The 19,493-nt window shown below is 30.2% G+C and overlaps 2 protein-coding genes across 3 annotated transcripts; one reads left to right on the top strand and one right to left on the bottom strand.

The window, feature by feature from the left end:
- Positions 1-805: 805 nt before the first annotated feature.
- Positions 806-2,740, top strand: LOC122580272 (trihelix transcription factor ASR3-like). 2 transcript variants are annotated; one of them, XM_043752551.1, is made up of 3 exons: positions 806-1,546; positions 1,683-1,721; positions 2,340-2,740. In XM_043752551.1, the coding sequence occupies exons 1-3, from the start codon at positions 829-831 to the stop codon at positions 2,624-2,626; spliced, it is 1,044 nt and encodes a 347-aa protein (XP_043608486.1). In that variant the 5' UTR covers positions 806-828; the 3' UTR covers positions 2,627-2,740. The 2 variants fall into 2 exon arrangements, with proteins under 2 accessions (XP_043608486.1, XP_043608485.1); XM_043752550.1 differs by having other exon boundaries at positions 2,337-2,740.
- A 908-nt stretch (positions 2,741-3,648) lies between these two features.
- LOC122578690 lies at positions 3,649-7,439 on the bottom strand. Its single transcript, XM_043750709.1, has 2 exons — positions 7,343-7,439; positions 3,649-6,010 (listed from the first exon to the last, which is right to left on the bottom strand). The coding sequence occupies exon 2, from the start codon at positions 5,878-5,880 to the stop codon at positions 3,877-3,879; it is 2,004 nt and encodes a 667-aa protein (XP_043606644.1). The 5' UTR covers positions 5,881-6,010; positions 7,343-7,439; the 3' UTR covers positions 3,649-3,876.
- Positions 7,440-19,493: the final 12,054 nt, after the last annotated feature.

Raw genomic sequence — 19,493 nt, 5'->3', positions numbered from 1 at the left:
ACTATCATTCGAAAGTAATAACATTCTCACTACAATAATTAGTGGTTCACAACAATGACATATTCACATGTTGTGTGTGTGCTAATTTTTGTATGCTAGATATATTGGCACCTCAATTGATAATCGCAAGACATAATATAGTGTTCGTTGTGTGATAGAGTCGTCGAAGCTTTGGAAAGGATACCACTCAAGATGCACTTAACATGTGCCGTAAGTGCATCTTCAATAATAAGCACCAGAATGTTAAACTAAACTAATGTAAGAAAAGGCTTATTTTAACCCTAAAAAATAACGGGCTCTTTAGCCTCGTGTCTATTTTTCTTTGTCAAATTCAACATTCAATAATACTACCAATTACTACGAAGATAGTAAGACATTGAAGCTTACACTTATCTACAGTCACAAGGTTAGACCAGAAAATATTGTCCTATAATACCAAATCTTTTACTCCCAAAAACGTAAGGCAACAAAGGGTAATTGAGATATTGACCACCAATAAGACCCATTTAGCATTCAATAAATTTCTATCTTTTGATGTTCAAAAAGAAATATAAGAGATATTGGAGATCATGTCTTACCCATATAAAGGCAATATATACGCCTTAAAGATACAATTAGTGCCATTTAAGTACCATGTAATATGGACATAAAAGCCCATTTAATTCTATTCCAAAACAAAGAAAGTTATGACATTATTACTTACAAGGTCAAAACCTTTAATGATACATGTATATTTTATTAAATGTATAATGCACCTTCCATTGGGTACCTAATAAAAGAACCTATACAAATTAGGCCAAAAATATTCATCACTTTTGTAAGTTTTCCATGGCCTTAGAGACGGAAGAGGCAAGTAAGATGGTGGTTGATGATCAGCAACCACCATCGTTAGTAGTTGAAGGCGTGGACGATAAGAACAAATCGCCACGACATCCTCGTTGGACAAGGCAAGAAACACTTACTCTTATAGAAGGCAAGAAAATTGCTGAGAATAGAGGTCGAAGGGGACGAAGATCCAGTTCAGTTTTTGGGTCAGACCAGATTGAACCCAAATGGGATTCGGTTGCATCGTATTGTAAACAACATGCTGTGAACCGTGGACCGGTTCAGTGTAGAAAAAGATGGAGTAATATCGTGGGTGATTTCAAGAAAATAAAAGCATGGGAGTCACAAGTGAAACATGAATCTGATTCTTATTGGGTGATGAGGAATGATTTAAGGAAAGAAAATAAGTTGCCTGGTTTTTTCGATAGGGAAGTATTTGATGTGTTAGATGGGAAAGCAGTTACAATGGCTGCTTATAAACTGGCATTAGTGACAGTAAGTTCAGATACAAAAGATGAAAATGAGGTGGTTGTGGTGGCTGAGGAGGAAGAAGAGGATGACATGAATGCTGCTGTGGAGCCGGATGTTGTTTTTGATAGTGGTCGGCATGCGACGTCAGATGATGGTCTTTTTCAAGATTCTGACAAATTGGAAGAGGATGAAAATGGCAATGGTGATGATGATGATCCAACAAAGATCCATGACCCGATGCCTATATCAGGTGATAATGATCTATGGCCTTGCTTAATATTTGTGTAGTGTTTTTTCCATGTGCTGACGTTTTACATACATATATCTAGAAATTATAGAAGGTACTATACAAACGTATAATGCTAATATCCGACTTTGTCTAACAGAGAAGAGATATCAACCATATCACCTGGAGTACACCCAAGGTAAAACATTATTAATAGCATCGACATCTTGGCAAATTTCTTTTATCATACCATTTTATCACATGTAGCAGTTTTGACATAATTTAACCTAAAAAGGGGTCAATTTGGGATGTATTTTCTCTCCAACGCCAAATAACAGCTAAATCTGAAACAATTAAACGTCTTCAAAAGTATACTCATATATTTACAACCTCCTAAATTGCTTTATTATTATAACAACTATAACAAAGAACGATGGACAAAAAGTAGAGGCCATGATGGATTAACCCGTCTTGTTCCTGAATTACAAGATTACCCATTTTGACCCGTTACCTGGGCTAGTCATTTGTCTACTTCTATTTCCTACATCAACGAATTAGAGGCAGCAATTTAAACTCATTTTTCTTGGAAGAGCCTATTGAGATTATGTCTCATCTTTAACAAGTGAAATGAAAAGGTAGCTTCGAGGGAAATGGGTCAAACAAGTCAAAAGCATCTAAATTCAACCAGATGTAAACTTGTACCGATAAATTGTCCAATCTTGACCCATTACCAAACTCAACCAGCCTGCCCAGTTTTGTGACTTCCACACCCAATGTGAGGGTTAACATTCTATAGCATTTTGCTAAATTCTAGCAGGTACTACAAAGGAACCGCAGACAAATGCTGCTTCAAGGAAACAATGCATGTCTCAGGAAGGCTGTAAGAGGAGAAGGGTATCCACAAATGAAGACCATGACAAAAACTTTGATGATCGGTTAATTGACGTTCTTACAAATAGTACCAACATGTTGAACGCGCGACTTGAAGCAGATAACATAAATTCTCAGTTGGACAGGGACAAAAGAAAAGACTACAATGACAGCTTGATATCTGCTCTTAACAAGATTTCGGAGGCCTTAACGAAAATCGTTGATAAATTATAACAGAAGGCAGTGGAGAATAGAAGATTTTTCTTGTAAACTTCCTATTTCAATTCAATTTTCTTTAGACCATTGTGGTAATGAAACAAAGACATAAAGTTCTAGTCTTTGCATGCAGTTTTATGCTCATTAGGGACGACTATCTATTTCTGCATTGATATTCTACAAGTGATTGTTTGATTATTGACACAAAAACTACTCATAGCTTAAAGATTCATTGACTATCAACTAAATCATGTATAAGAGAACTAATCTCAATTCATTTACCTAGCAGTGGGTCTACTATTGTATACTTTACCTCCAACATTTAGATATGTAAAACAAAATACCTTAGCTTCAGCTTAACGGGTCAAATACCAAACTTTGCCCAAACTGTATTGAGCTGCTATAACTTCATCGCTTTTAAAAACTTCAAACCTCTGTCCTTTGTTTTTTCTTCAAAAATTTCTTCCATTACGAGTTTGACCCAAAAAAGTTTATATTATTATGTTTTGCCCATAAAACAAATCTTAAATAAAGGTATTTTAAACACACACAAAAAAAATTGCTAATTTTGCTATAAATAATACTAATATGAAATTTGTGTGTTTTATAGCTTTTGCTTAATGCTTATTACTTGCCTAACTATTTATATAGCTTTAGTAACAATTTTTGACCCGTTAAACTATCCACCAGAAATATCCCAATTTGGATTTCTTGCATGAAGGTATAGACAATCATCTGGTCTATAATATTCATGTGAAGCATACGAGATACAAACACAAAATGAAACGAGACGGCAAATCTTATGGCTCTACAAAATACTGTAGGAAGGTAAACTCAAATCTTACCTCTCGCCATACTAAGCAGGAACTGATACAGGCATCTACTGTTAATAAAGATTTGAGATAGTTAACGCCCCTCTTTGTCATTTTCCAGCAAAACTTTTGCAGCATATCCCCATACCTATCACAATCTGCATCAAGATAACTGTTTTGGTCGAACCAAAAACATACTGAACTGAATAATGCAGCCAAGAATATGAATTGAACCAACAAGAAAACATGTATATAAGAAGTCGAAACTAAAATAGAAGCAAATTAACCAATAATGGTTTATTTGCTCATTCCTACAAATTGCAAATGTTTTAACTTTATTGTTCCTCACTATGTACTATCTTTAAATTATTATTGAGCTTGATACAACAATAAGTTTACAACAATTGCTTTAAAAACTAAAGACGAAAACCCTAAAAACTATCCTACTGTTAATGGTCACCATCCATTGTTTGGTGGCAAAGCAACCGGCTCTAAATGCCAAGAACTTTCAGGAATCCCGTGCCCGCTGATTCCGGGTACTCGAAAAGCCGGGATCCGGTGGGAAAAACACAACATGTCTCTCCTCGAAAACCCACGAACCATTTCAAACCCATCATCGCCTTGCAGGCGTTGGAAAAAGGTTAAACAGCCCTTGACTTCTACCAGTCTAGCAACCATCATCTTTTCCCCATCAGAAAAGTCGGACAAAATCTCAACTAACCAACACTTGTAGTTATCATAGTTGACCCCCTTCCATCCCGATTTCCAGTTTCTGTAGACTGCCCAAACCTCACCTTTTAGCGGGAAAATCTTGTAGACAGAAGTGATGGTACTTTTAAAACAGTTTACCGGATGTGAGAATTGACTTATCTCGATGTTGACTATGACATCTTTTGCTCTGAACATTCCGCATACAATAGGAAAGTTTTGGTTTTTCCAGCTTGTTTCTATCTCTGTAATTGGTTCAGGTTCCAGGAACGTTGCAGATAATTGAGTTGGTGAGATCATGGTTTTTATGAGAACATATTGGCGAGGCATCGAGTCTTTACCGGTGTATGCAGCCCAGACCTGGCCCGTTGTGAAGTCATTTGGGGACCAATTAGGCCCCAAAACTGAACGCCCTGGATTCAGTATGGGAACCAAGACATCTGCTTCGTTCTCTTGGTCTTTAACCACTGTTTGATTGTCCGATTCTAGACTCCGATTTCTTAGGGCCAACTGATCAAGCTCAAACATGCCATCATGAACCCCATCAATCTCATCACCCGTGAACCTATATGCCGGCACATTGTGAGCCAGCATGTACAAGTCTCGTGGACCAAGATTAATGGTTTCACCGGTTTCTCGCTCAAATATGCTATTGAATCCATTGACTTTCACCAATTGACCACACTCTACCCCGTTATAAATGGAATAATCAGAGATGATTTCAACAAGCCTGAAAGAACAACCTTTAATGATATCAGGGTCGTAAGACCATTCTTCGAGATCAAAATTGTCATAAACCGCCCAAACTTCACCTTTTTTTGGGTAAATCTCAAATAATTCTTCTGTAACTCCGGAGTCCCACGAGCATTTGTATGAAAATAACCCTTTCGACGAAATCGGTTCCCTTGTTTCTGTATCCAAACAAAAAGATCCACACGCAACAGGTAACCCCGCATCAAACCATCTTCGTTCACCTTCGGTAACAGGAATCGGTTTCAACCACGTGACTTCAACTTCACCTCCCGATTTATTGCAAATTTGTGCATATTTTCCGCCAATGCAAGAGTCAGTTATATAACAATGAACTGCCCATATATCCTTTATTTCAATACACTCGGGAGTCCTGAAACTATCAAAACCATAAAAATCCTGCTTATGCGCACCTGATGCCGAGTTAATATCTGCATCTTGACCTTTATACCCTTCAATTACATCAGAAGAAGAAGAACCTGACTCTTGTAAGCTCATGTTATTGACAGGAGTTTTCTCATTATTGTTATCAGCTACCCCACTAGGGCCAAGAATCCCATTATTTTCAGTGTTGCTTTCAAAAGATTCATAATTCGCCCAACTTGTACCTCGTTTGATATCAAATGTCACACGCTTTTTCTTGTCGGAGAGAACAGAATATGCCTCTTGTAGAAGCTTAAGAGCCAATTCAGTGGCAGGGAACTTATATTTAATCGGTTGTAAAAGGGACATAAGTTTCTGATATTGACAAGTAATATCAGTGAAAGTGGATGAAGGCATAAGCTGAAGAACCCAATAGTAATCGATTTTATAACCCGGGATTATGGTTGAGGAAGCAGATAGAATCTCACAAACAGTTAGCATCGGAGTAACATGATCAAGTGCAGGAAAAAGCTGTTGGGCTTTCTTTAGTTTTGTTCTGGCAGAAATGTAGTCATTTGAAAGAATCAATTTTTCAGCGTCTGATTTTTCTCGAAGAGCTTCTACTTTATTGTAAGACATGACGGTCAGTTTCCGTTGGCTTTTTATATCAGTTTATACTCAACAAAGCTTCTAAAGAAGTGAAGAGCATAACTGACTAAACAGCCAACATATAGTTATAGCCTCAGTCTTATTTACTGCATTAAAGCTCCTGCATTAAAGCTCCATGTTATTTTCTTGGAAAAAAGAGTAAAAATCCTAACTTTCCTAAATACCCAAACAGTAATAAAACTGTGATCACATCAATTCCAGCTATAAAAATTCTGAAAACTATTTAGCATTATAATAGTCTAGGGGACCCTAATTAGAAAAGTTAACAAGTCGAATCAAGTAGCATGATCTGGGCTCAATCCGTTTAATAACTCCTATCTGACAACTTTTCATAAATGTGTTTGAGATCGATCCTGAACGTTTCAAAGTTGTTCGAGCTTGAGCTCAATGCTCATTTAGTTATTATAAAAAGGTTCAGCGGTTCAGCCAACTATTTTTCTAGCTCAAGTTGCTTCTGTACGAGTTCATTCTTGATAAATTCATCTCACAGCTCGAACTCATATACCTCATTTTATGATCATAAGAAAACTTACTATAGAGCTTTCTATCTCATTAAAACTCTACTCTTTCGACTCACCAAACACGACGAGCTCATTCTGACCAAAAATTTTAACAAACTTTCACGCGTACAAATATTAAGTTTTCACCTCCTCAAACTAATAAAACAATAGCTTTTATTGGAGCCGTACTCGAACTTATAAATATAAAGCTCAAATAAAGCATACACATTTTGTGTTAAAATGCTAGATTCAGTACACTTCAACTTTAAAAATCAAAACAAACATATTTTGTCACATCTTCCATCAATTTTCCTATTCCTAAATGTAGTAAAGAAACTTACCCTTTTTAACTACAGATTCTCATTAGCTAATTTTCAGCATTCACCATATATAGCAGTAAGTTATTTTACCTTTTTTACATTTTTTTGGGATTAAAAAATGAGATACTTCAGCACCATACCAATGTCGTAAATATTTACTTGTATGTTAAATTTGGTTAGTTACCCAATCAGACAAAATCAAATCACTTCTAATTATATAAAAAGAAAACACCCAAATTAAACCTTTTTATTCAAGATCTGCTCTAAATTAAACTTCTTTCTTAATTTTCCAAAAATAACAAAAAAGCCCAGTTATAATTTTAACACAAAAACTCATTAAATCAAATATTTATAAATTTAACAGCTTTATCAGAAATTAATATATTTTACTGTATAAAAGACTACTAAAAAGTAAAAAAAATAAAATAAAATAAAATCTCAAAACTGATACAACAACAAACCCAGTTTTAACTTTAATGCAAAACTTAATTAAATCAACTAGCATTTATAAATTGAACAACTTTATCAATGAATTAATATAATTAACTGCATAGAAAACTAAAATGCATATAATTAAACAAAAAATTATTAAAATTAGAGCAAATTGAATACCTTTTTCGAACAATTAGCTTTAACTCTTGATTAATTTCATGAATTGGAAGTTAATTTTGAGAAATTAAACTTGCATGGATTGTTATCATGGATATAAAAAATTGTAATTATATTGGGAATTAGGGCTTTAATTTTTAGTACATAAAAAGAAGAGGTTGTGGAAAGTGCAATGTTTTCCACTTCCTTTGAACCCATCGAAAGTGGGTCCCAATCACAACTACCAACAATATTAAGTTAACTTTGGCCCTATGTTGATTGGGCCTATTTAATATAATTTAATAATTATTATATTTTTTTATTTTTATTATTTAAAAATTATGTGAAACAAAGTTTCTACATAATTTATTTTTAATATAAAATAATAATAACAAATGTTTATTATATAATCAGGCAAACAATTATATCGGATGTAATTTAAATAATGATATTAAGTTGTTATTTTGTAACAGATGTTACTAAAGATTTCACATAAGATATAAAAAAAAAAAATTCTACAAGTATTAGAATCAAGAGCTCAATATACTACGAATATTAATGAAAAGGAATAAGGTTAAATTAGGTTATAAATTTTAAATCATTTAATCTTTAACTAGATTTTAGACCCATATCAAATAAACAGGTTTATGATATTATATACATTGGATTATTAACAAAATTTAATTATATGCAAGAATAAAAGTCTTATAAATTTAAAAGGAAAATTTTAGGCAACAAACAATTCTAAAAGTTCAAATTATAAAAATGTAATTAAAATTAAAAACAAAGTTGTGCCGATAGTTTGAACATTAAATAACATGATTCTTCCTTCATTAATTACAATACTTTTTTATGAACACCATTTTTGTAGTGTTTTTTATCTTCTCATCTTTGTTATATATCAGTACATTGAAACCCTTTTTCAACTTAACTCGAGTTATCATAATATACAAATGTCCTTGGGTGAAAAATGGACGTTATAAATACAAATCAACAATTGATAAAGATTGGTCTTGACTTTTGTTAATTGTCATTGTGAAATAAACCACCAACGTGAATTGTCTTCTATGAAACCTGAACGGTATTCTTTTAGAAGTTATTAGCTTCATTATTGCAATACGAATTTTGGACCCAGTGTTATTGCCAGGTTCACTTCCGATTCAATCACATGGTCTCCTAATTATGTTATCCTCAATCTGGGGATATTTATGAAATCTCCCTTCGTATCCTGCATGTGTGAGGATATTTATAACTTCTAATCCATGATTAGGAGCTCAAAATATGTAGCGTTTCGTATAAATTTTGTGATTGACCAGTCAATAACTTAATAACTTACGAAAGTCCCTTTTAGAAAAAGAAAAACAAAATTGTCTTTTAATTAGAAAATATAAAAATAGTACGTTGATTTAAAAATGGATAAAAATTCGAATTTTTATGTCATTTGCCCTAAGATTTATGTACATGTATATTTTATACATCCGTAATTCACTTGATTATTTTATATCTGTAAATCGTTATTTTGTTCAATAGTTGAGCCTTAGTTGGGCTTAAATATATAAATACCTTTAAGTTTAATAATTATTAATTATGACATCATTAATTTTCAATTTGATAAAATCAAAAGTTATGATTGGTCAATAAGCTATTAGGTCAGTTGTGTTTCAATATATATAAAGTTTTGATACGAATATAATCATGTTATATCGTATGATTTTCTTAAAGATTATCAAATTTTACAAAAGGTAATGTGATCATCTAGGTTGTAAGTGGGTTTGTTTGGATTTTAATCAATATTTTATTTATTATATTTATAATAAAATTTAAACATAACTAACAAAGTTATTATCTCCGAAGAAAAAAATATATATATTTCACCATTTGAAAGTCAAACACCCAGGACTCTAGGAGGGTCAAGACCCAACCAATCATGTTAATCTACCAATAGACTAAAACATGATTGGCATGTTCTTAAAGCGGCATGTGGTGTGATCCATAATCGACACGTGTCATTTTAATTAATTTATTTTATTAAATTAATTTTTTTAGTTGTATATAAATTCAAATTTCTTATTAAACTTAGAATTAAACTATAACTCTTGACTTATTTATACAAAAAACATTATAACCTTATTTTATTGATTGTTTTTCTCTTTAATAAATTGTCTCTTTTTCTTTCTCAATTCTTCAACTTCTATTACTTCTATTAATTATAATAAGTTATTAACACAAAGACTTCAAAATTTTGAATTCGCGTTCCGAAATCACAAGACTATTTAGCATCATCCTTCATGCTTACAAGTTATGATTTTGACGTGGTTATAAGAATTTAAGGTAAATCTAAACCTTTCTAACTAAACATATATTATATTTATCATTATTGTTTATTTTTATTTATTTATTTATTTATTGAACAACGAGTTAGTAGTTAGTAATTATTAGTTAGCATTCGAGACACCATAGTAACATCCAATTGGACAGTATGCGATGCATGAATCACGCATGCCTGGGATGAACCCAAGACTCTCGACCCCCCTCCTAATTATCCACTCCTACAAATGTAGGAAGTGAGATTCTTATAATTTAGTTTCGATCTTCGATTTATTTTAACCACAATTTATTTAATACTTACGAATCATATATGAGACATATTCAAATTTGTTTGTTATACAATCTATATAGCTACCGTACATCGTACGAGCATTAAAACTAGTTAATATACATATTTTGAGAAAGAAAAATAAAATAAAAAAGTTAATAGGACAATTTATATACGGGGGAAGGGGCCGTGAAGAAACTTGGATTATAAGGCTATCACTACCCGATAACGGGCTAATAATTTTTCTTTTGGAGAATAATGAGCTCAATATTAGATCCAAAATGTCTTAAATAGATAGTTTCTTAAATCCTTGGACCTAAAGGTGAACTAAGAATGAAATGGGCTATAACTTTGATGCAACTTTATATCAACGTTACAAAGTTTAGAACAACCAGTGTCTTGTAATATTATTTCGTCAAATTACATTTTTAGTGTAATGTTTTTTAGTAATAGGACCATATTGAAAGTGTTTACTTAGTTTGTATAAACCACAAGTTACTTTTTAATCGTTTAATTACCCTAAATGTCAATCAATGTAAAATAGTTGAATATGAATAAGATAAAAAGTTATTATAGGAATATTCTCGAATAATTGAAAGATAAACAAAATGTTTGATACATAGTTAGATTTTTAATCTCATTTGTACACATGGTTAAGTTAAAATAACGACTGTATAATTTTTGGAATTATCTTTCATAATAGTGATATTTTACATTGCATATATATTTTTTAATTTTGAATCCTTCTATCAGATATGGCTTAAATAAAAACTGTGCATATTTATAATTATATTTAATCTTAATTTTATTTATATAAATTGTCTAACAACTTGTTGCAGATAAGTTTTTTATAAAATGAGTTTAAGTTTTTGTAAATTGATTTTAAATAAGTTTTTTAAAATGTAGCTTTCTAAAAAAAAAAAATTATTATTTTTTGGGTTATGTATTCAATTTCTTTTTTTTAATTTTTTTTTTTAACAGCCATCTCTACCGATAAATTTAAATATCTATATGTCGATATAAATTATTGATACAAGTAAGAGTTTTACGTATAGGTAGTCCATGTTATTTACCTTTTTCGTATACATGTATTTAAAGAATATATAAACTCGGATATATTGTTTTCAGGTTTTAAATATTACGTAGTATGTTGTAAATTTTTGGGTTTTCTAATCGATTTCTTCCACTTTTATGTTGTATGATAGCTACAATTCAGTGACAAATCACTAACATTGTCTAATCTCCATGACATTTAAATGATGTATAAAATGATCATTTAAACATGTTATAAATTTTATATATTATCACACACAATAAACGTCTGAATAATCCTACAATTTGCACTTTGATATGCGGAAATTTAAAGGGGGTTTGATGTATAAAGCATTAGTTTTTATGCAACTAATTAACAATTAATGAGGGGCCATAGAGTTGTCATTAATATTTTCTTTATGTAAATTAAGTCTTTATGTTTGGTTAATCAAAAAATTTAAGGTCTCGTTGGTCAATTGAGTATTAAAAAGATTGTTTTTTCTTAAGATAACCCATAGCTTAGAAAAACAGTCTTTTAGTGGAACTTGTGTTAATATGCATTTTGTAAGATATTACATGAAAGATTGAAAGTTGATTTTGACAATTACCTACTCATGATTTAATTTATCTTTTCATCATCAAGACGCTTGAAAGTAATGTAACTATATTATACATTTATGTTTTGAAACCTGTAACATTATTGATATAAAAAAATAGATTTACTTTGTCTATGTCATATGTAATTTGTATATGTATTAACAATTACAAAAACGTCATTAGTAAAACTAACAATGGCCACAATTCAACTTTCTGATGTTTACAGAAAGCTTAAAAATATATATTGTCTCTTTAATCTACTCATTTGGTTATTTTTTTGTTTAAAAAAAAAAAGAAACTTCTTCTTAGATAAATTTTATAAAAACATTTTAAGGCGAATTTATCAACATGTATGCAAATTTAACTTCCAAAATCAAATCAACATGACAACATGTTTGTAACATATTACGTTATGGTTCAAGTCCTTGGGCCTAAGCTAATTTAGTAAGTAACCCATAACACCATGTTGTTTGGGGCACGTTGGCATGACATAAATTTAGATTCATAGGAACATATATAATTTGAATGACCTAATTCTTGATGTCCAAAATATTATTCAACCTTATCTTGCAATTATATTATTGTCTACCCATGCCTGATTTGCTTTCATGTTTTGTTATTAAAGTAACTGGGTGACCATTAATGTATTACTTTTAATATAATGAAACATAAATAAGATTAAACTAATACTAATTTTAATATGTTTCATATGGAATCTACAATTCTACACATCCATACAATATACATCTACATACAGTTCTACACATCCATACAATATACGTCTACACATAACAATAAAAGAGGATGTTTTAATCCAAATTGAGTTTTAACTTTAAAGCATTCAAAATAGAGTTTAAACAAAAATCAAGTATATAAACGTAATACTATTCGAAATAAAGTTTAAATAAAAATCAAGTGTATAACCAACTATAAATGTTCATTGTAGGCATGCTATTTTTAACTAATTGGTATGATAAACCGGCTGAACTGAATCCCAGTTGTTTCCACACACAATGAACATTATGCATATAGTTTATTACACACAATGCATACTTGAGCATGGTTTATTACAATTTGAAACATAATTTCCTAGGAAAATCAATAACAAAAATTATATCGTAACCAGCTAATTATATATTTGGTAAAACACTACACAAATTCGACAAAAAAACAAAATATTCACATACAACGAACAAAGTTTAAATCAGTTGAAATACGCTATGATGACTTAAACTTTGGAATCAAGCACTTCGTAAACTACATTTACTTGAATGATGCTATAAATCTCCATTAAAGTGGTTATTTATTTATAATTGAACAAAAGCGAGGAGGCGAAGCCGCTTTACCGAATTGTAGAGGTCGAGACAAATATAACATCATATATTTTGTGGGTTTGCATGTTAATGTTAATAATAAAAAACATTTTATTTCATCATACAAATCATCCTACACATATGTCATTCATAAATGAATGCAAATAAATTGAGGATCTATTCGTCGAATGGACACTCTAATGAGGGCTCAGTTATGACAATGTATGATAAACTTTTTAATATTCACGAGTAATTCACATCATACAAAAACTAATAATAAGTTGTCATTTTAAAATAATACACTCTGAAAGAGTGAAAGATATAATAATTTATCTAAACATTACATAACTACTAGCACGACACACGCACAATGCGGCGATGGTTATGACAACGACGGTATGGTGATGCATGGGGCGACTGTTGGTGGTAGAAGCGGCGACAAGTGGTGTAGATAATTGATGTAAAAATAATTAATGTAAAGAGTTAATGTAGATATTTTAAAAGATAAATGATTAATAGTATAACTTAATATTTGGGCATTTTAGACAATTTTTTTATTTTACTTTCAACAAAAAGGATTTTTTTTTTATAATATATATAAATAGATATATTAGCAGGTTAAAAAAGTGGGTAAATGCTCTAATAATACAATTACATATAGAAAATAATTGTTAGCCAAAATTAAGAAAGTATGTTTCTTATAAGCCTAACCATTGACTGAATATTTCAAAGTCAACTGGAATTGGGTTTTACACTATCACCCATGTCCATTGTAGTTGAGAACGAAGACACAATGTATTTTCAATAATTTATTCCCAATTCTATAGTATTATTATTATTATGGAAAATGATATGATTAATTTTTCTAATATAATGGCCTAAAAATCCTTTTAACTATTAGATGAATATATGTGGCAAAGTTAGGGGTAAAATTAAAAAAAATAATTAATGAATAACACATGTCACATTCTTATAGTTTTAGAATGATTTTTAAATTAAATTTATGAAGATTTATCATTTTTTTATTATTATACATGAATATAAATATGAAAAGCCAGCTAAGATGATAACTTTGCCTAGATGGATTAATAAATATCATATCAATGTGCAATGAGATTGGGACATGCAACAAAACTGGGAACATTCTTAATTAGCCTGCTTTAAGGACACGTTTAGTTCTAATATTAAAATTAGACATCTGTTTTAGTTTATATTATCATTGACCGTTGAATTGGTTTTTAACATAATTTGTCATATATTAATTTAGTGCACTAAGCATAACATATTGTTGTTAACCGGCCAACAGAAAACTTTTGGTCTTTGATCATTAAACTAACAAATTAGAGATAACGATATCTATCTAATGTTAAACAAATGAGATCTAAACTAAAGAGACATGAGGGGATGATCGCATGTATGTACAAGATTTGGAGGGTTTAATAATTCGTAGTAGTGTTCCTTTCTTTTCCATTTATAGTTGCGGCTAACATACTTAGAAACAAGTCCTGAACCTCACAGAATAAACATCATTGGAAGTTAAAGAAAAAGTCTAGAAAACAGTCATAAGAATATCGGTTAGGACGTCTACATTTAAGATGTTAGTGCTAAATTCTTGATTTCATCTAGATACTCGAAACGGAGATCCCTCTCTGTTTATATAAACGGCATTTGCAAATATCAACAAATATTTACGCATTTGTCTTCATTCTTCAACAATACATCGATCAATACACAACCTCTTAGTTGTAGAATCATCTTAACTAATGTGAATAAGCTGTCTTTGATTTGGTTACAATACAACTAACTGGAACATATGTTCTAATCCTCAAAGTTGATCTTTTTTACTGGTAGATGGGAAGATCAACCATTACTACAATTGTTACTTGTTAGAGACCCGTTCTATTCTCAATTGAAAACGTAAATTACCATGATTTAAGAAATTTCTATATTTGGTGGCATTTCGTTACACTCAAAAATGTCAACACATAATTGTCCTAGCCTGGTGTCCGCGCGTTGCGGCGGCTGGAAGACAACTGTCAATATTAGAAAAACCCTTGTTGATGGTGAGGAATCCGACGACGGTGGTTGGGGGCGGTGAATCCGGAGAGAGAGAGGGGTTGTGATTTAGTTGTTGATGGTGATGAATTGATGGCAAGGGTTGCGATAGGGAGATCAACTGGAAAAAGTGATGTGTTTTTTTTTTTTTGATATGGTTTTTTTTTTGTTTAAATTTTGATAGGGGTAATTTCGAAATTTGGAAAAGGATGTTTAAAATACAATGTAATTAAGGAGGATATAATGGGAATAAAAAAAAGTGCTTAAAACTTAATCCCAATACCCTTTATAAGGGTTTATAGATAGATAGAAGAGTTTTCTTGACTAGGACCACTAAAGTATGACCTAGTTTACAAGTTTATATTTAGAACCAAACAAAAAGGCTGGCCATATTTATATTCTACTTATCAAAAATATATAAGTCCTTTCGTAAGTTTTTTTTATAAAAAAAAAACAAATTCCATAAGAGCATCTTAATCTTAATCTTAATATATATTATAAGACAATTGAACTAATGACTTATTAACCAATTAAATCGCTATTGACTTTCGCTTATGTCATCATTTAGATTAACTGTAAATTCAAAATCCTAATAATCATTATCCAAATATATTATTATATTAATTTGTAGAAAAAGTCTCATTAATTTACACTTTTTTGTTTTTCATCAATTATTTACACTTTTTAGCCCGGAATTTTTAAGTTATATTTTTTTAAGCCATCTGAGAAAAGTTTTTTAAAATTTACAATCATTTAATTAATTAAAATAATTTCAACATATGAAATATTGTCTATAAAAAACTATTTCAAAACCTAATGATATATTAACTAATTGAATTGCTCCGCTCAATTTCAAAATAGGAATCAGTTTCAACATGGGCTGCATAGGCCGATTAAAGAACAAAGCACGATTTACAACAGAGGGTTACTTGAATACTAAATTCAAATCAATATGAACTTCATTCAATATTCATTCTATCTCACAATAAAAAAAAGGTACATGCTTTTCTCCTTTTTTATATATTAATTTTGCGCATTAATGTTTAAAGTTATAATTGTCACTCAAATCAAGAGTTCTAAGTATTATCAAAGAATATGAAAAACAATCCTAATTGTTATCTAATTAACATATGACAAATGATTGAAAATAAACCTATTCGTGTTATGGGTTTGTTTCATGATCAAATACATATACTTGGATGTCAAGTACAGGATCACGAGTATTTTATACTTTAATTCTTAATTAACTTTCATAATAATATCACATTTTGAGCACAACTGATTTCAAAAATTTATATAATAGAGAAATTATTATAGCATGTGCCTTCTGGATTGAATACGACAAAAAGAATATGAAAAACAATCCTAATTGTTATCTAATCTACATAGGACCGACAAGCGATTGAAAATAAACTTATTCGTGTTACGGGTCTGTTTCATGATCAAATACATATACTTGAATGTCAAGTACAAGATCACGAATTCTTAATTATCTTTCATAATAATATCACATTAGGAGCACAACTAGTTTCAAAAATTTCTATAATAGAGAAATTATTATAGCATGTGCCTTCTGGGATGACTACGACAAATTCCATCAATATGTCTCAGCTAATAATGACAGTGACGAACCCGTGACTATTGTATTACAACCTGCAAAATATACACTTAGAACCGTATATCTTCAAGATTATAAGGTTTTATAAATTAAGTGTATAAAGATCTAATATTCTTAATATCGTAAACATCGTGTGCAATGTTTGACACGGGTCTAAAATCTAGTATAAATCTAAATATTGATATTTAACCGCCAAAACAAAGTATCATATATATGAAATAGGTTTATTAGTATACGAGTTTTGCGTCCAATCTCATAAGAACAACGATTAAATGTGACGCTATTGATGAGTGATTGATACGGTGAAATGTATAATGTGCCCGTTAGGAAATAAACCCATGACTAACAGCTATACGTGTCCTTGTTTTTTACATCATACATATATATATATATATATATATACTCATACAAAAGTATGATGTATAATATAATTGTATGAGGGGGTGGGGAGTGCATCGATGAGGGGAGAGATACCGTGATGAGGGGAGGTGAACACCAATCCTTGTAATAGATACCGTGATGAGGGGAAAAGAAAGGGGATAGAGGTCTCGCTGTCTATGTCGTGATTTTAGTATTGAATGAAAGTGATCAGATTTCATCAAAATGGAAGTGAAAGGAGGTGAGAGGCATTCCTTGTATAAGGGAAAGGAGGGGAAGGGATGGGCATTCCTTGCATGAGAGAGGAGAAGGGATAGGAGGAGAGAAAATGTAAAAAGGTGGTGAGGGAAGGGATGCACTCCCCACTCTCTGATAACATTTTTTTTCTGTATGAGAAAAAAAGTATATGTATTTTAAAAATCATTAATGTTTATAATAAAAACTATAATTACAAAATTGTAAAATTCAAAAATTAGATATATTATTATTAAATTTTTAGGTTAAGTGTGCCGAAATGTAATTAAGTATGATCAAATATCTATGGTGGGAACCAACTATCAGATTGGATATTGTATGTTAAAAACTTAGTAAAAATGTTGAAATCATGAGCTGACCAATCAAAAACTTGCATGTGGCGGCTCATGTGGGTTGTCACGTGTGTCATATTACATAATTTGGACAATTTATCAAGCTGTTAACATATAATGTCTAAAACCTTAGTCCGTTCATACTATAGACATTTGGTTATAGTTAGTTACATTTTTAAGTACTTATTTTAACTTCAAACACATAATATATACAACAAAGTAGCAAATTACAATAAACCACTTATGAATTGAAAAAAAAAATAATTAATTAACATATAAACAATAGGTTAAAGGAGACAATGAGGTTAATTGTGTCCCAATTCTCCAATACATTATACTTTGCTATCCCACCATTATCCACATCAATTGAATATATAAATTATAGATTTATTACTCATTATTATTGTTATCTTTAGTACTAAAAATGTTTTTCACACTTTAAAAAAAAAGTTGCACAAAAGTTAGTTACGAATTGCTTAAAATATTTGTAGTGACCTCTCTTTTGAAAAAAGTTAAATTAAAATAACCACTATATTCTTAATAAATTAATATATACCGTCAGCCTTTTATCACCAAAAATAACTTCATTACCCGTTTATATCAATTAATTTTACTTAAATACTTACACCAATAGCCGCCGCCACCACCACACTCGCATTGCCGCCACCGACGCCGCATTACTCGGGTCTCGTTTTAGTATCAAAATAAGCAAAATCAAATGAATGATCATAAGACTACCTTCAATGCGAGCCACCTTAAAAATCGATCAACTCGGGCTTTTTGGAATGGTACATATGGTGTCGAAATGGTTTCAACACGACTAACTTGGTTATATAAAACATCCTTTGTGTTAACAAGATAACATTTAGGTTAGATATTTCGATCAAAATATTGAATTTCATAATTTTTCATTTTATTAAGAACCAAAAAAGAATAATTTATTTTAATAATTTTATCGATTTATATATAGACGTTTCATAAAATACTTATAAAACCGCAAGTTTTTTCATACAATTTTGTAAAATCACACTACGAATCTAGAAATCACAAGTATTTTTGAGATATTCAAAATCACAAGAAATAGCTTTCATTCTTGTTAAATATTTAATGAGAAGCCTAAATGAATTGATTAAATCGATATATTTTTCGTATTTTGCGATAGTTATGTTATTTTCTCGTTTAAAAAAACTAACCCTATACATATTTGTGAAAAATTCCATAAGTCATGTTTATATATATATATATATATATATATCTATATATATATATATATATTAAAACAGTAGTTAACCGAGTTTTCTGAAGCACTCATCAAAACTAAAGCTATCTTTATACATTACCATGTAGGATTTATCCTATGTAGCAACCCTATAATTTTTTGACAATATTTATCAATTAATTAATTGTATAAATTAAATACAATATATTAAATAAAAACAATATAATAACGAATCAAATCTTATACTCCTATATTTCAAAAGAAAATCCCGTACATGGAAAATACAAAATATTAATAATATCAAATCAAATCTTATACCTCTATATTGATTATAAAAATCATAAAGAAGCACGTATATGAAAAAATGAATATTTATATCTAAATCTATTTTTTACTCCAAAGTTTCCCAAACGAAAAAAAAAATAACAAAACAATTATTTGAAAATATTATTATTATTATTATTATTATTATTATTATTATTATTATTATTATTATTATTATATAACAAAACAATTTTGTTGTTCCCGTCCTTTGTTTTCTTGGCCGAAACATATAAAATAAAGTAACCAAAGTTGGTTGTTATGTATTCTAGCACAAAACAAAGTCTATTATATAATGATAATAATAGTTAATTGAGTTTTATAAATGAGTTTTTGATTGACCGAGATAAAATACTTTATTTCTTGATTGTGTTTGAGATTATTTTTTCCCCATCACTACATAAGGTATTTTCTTCATCTCTTTCAGCATAATTGAAAGTAAAAATTATAATGATTATC

Source organism: Erigeron canadensis, chromosome 8, assembly GCF_010389155.1.
Source record: "Erigeron canadensis isolate Cc75 chromosome 8, C_canadensis_v1, whole genome shotgun sequence".
In the NCBI taxonomy this organism is placed as follows: Eukaryota; Viridiplantae; Streptophyta; class Magnoliopsida; order Asterales; family Asteraceae; genus Erigeron; species Erigeron canadensis.
This window is presented reverse-complemented; position numbering and strand designations above follow the sequence as displayed.

What these genes read in the sequence shown, in the direction of transcription:
- LOC122578690 (XM_043750709.1), bottom strand. Translation starts at nt 5,880, where the DNA reads ATGTCTTACAATAAAGTAGAAGCTCTTCGAGAAAAATCAGACGCTGAA.
- LOC122580272 (XM_043752550.1), top strand. Translation starts at nt 829, where the DNA reads ATGGCCTTAGAGACGGAAGAGGCAAGTAAGATGGTGGTTGATGATCAG. An exon ending in TGACCCGATGCCTATATCAG is followed by an intron (nt 1,547 to 1,682) that starts GTGATAATGATC and finishes TTTGTCTAACAG; the next exon opens with AGAAGAGATATCAACCATAT. An exon ending in TCACCTGGAGTACACCCAAG is followed by an intron (nt 1,722 to 2,336) that starts GTAAAACATTAT and finishes GCTAAATTCTAG; the next exon opens with CAGGTACTACAAAGGAACCG.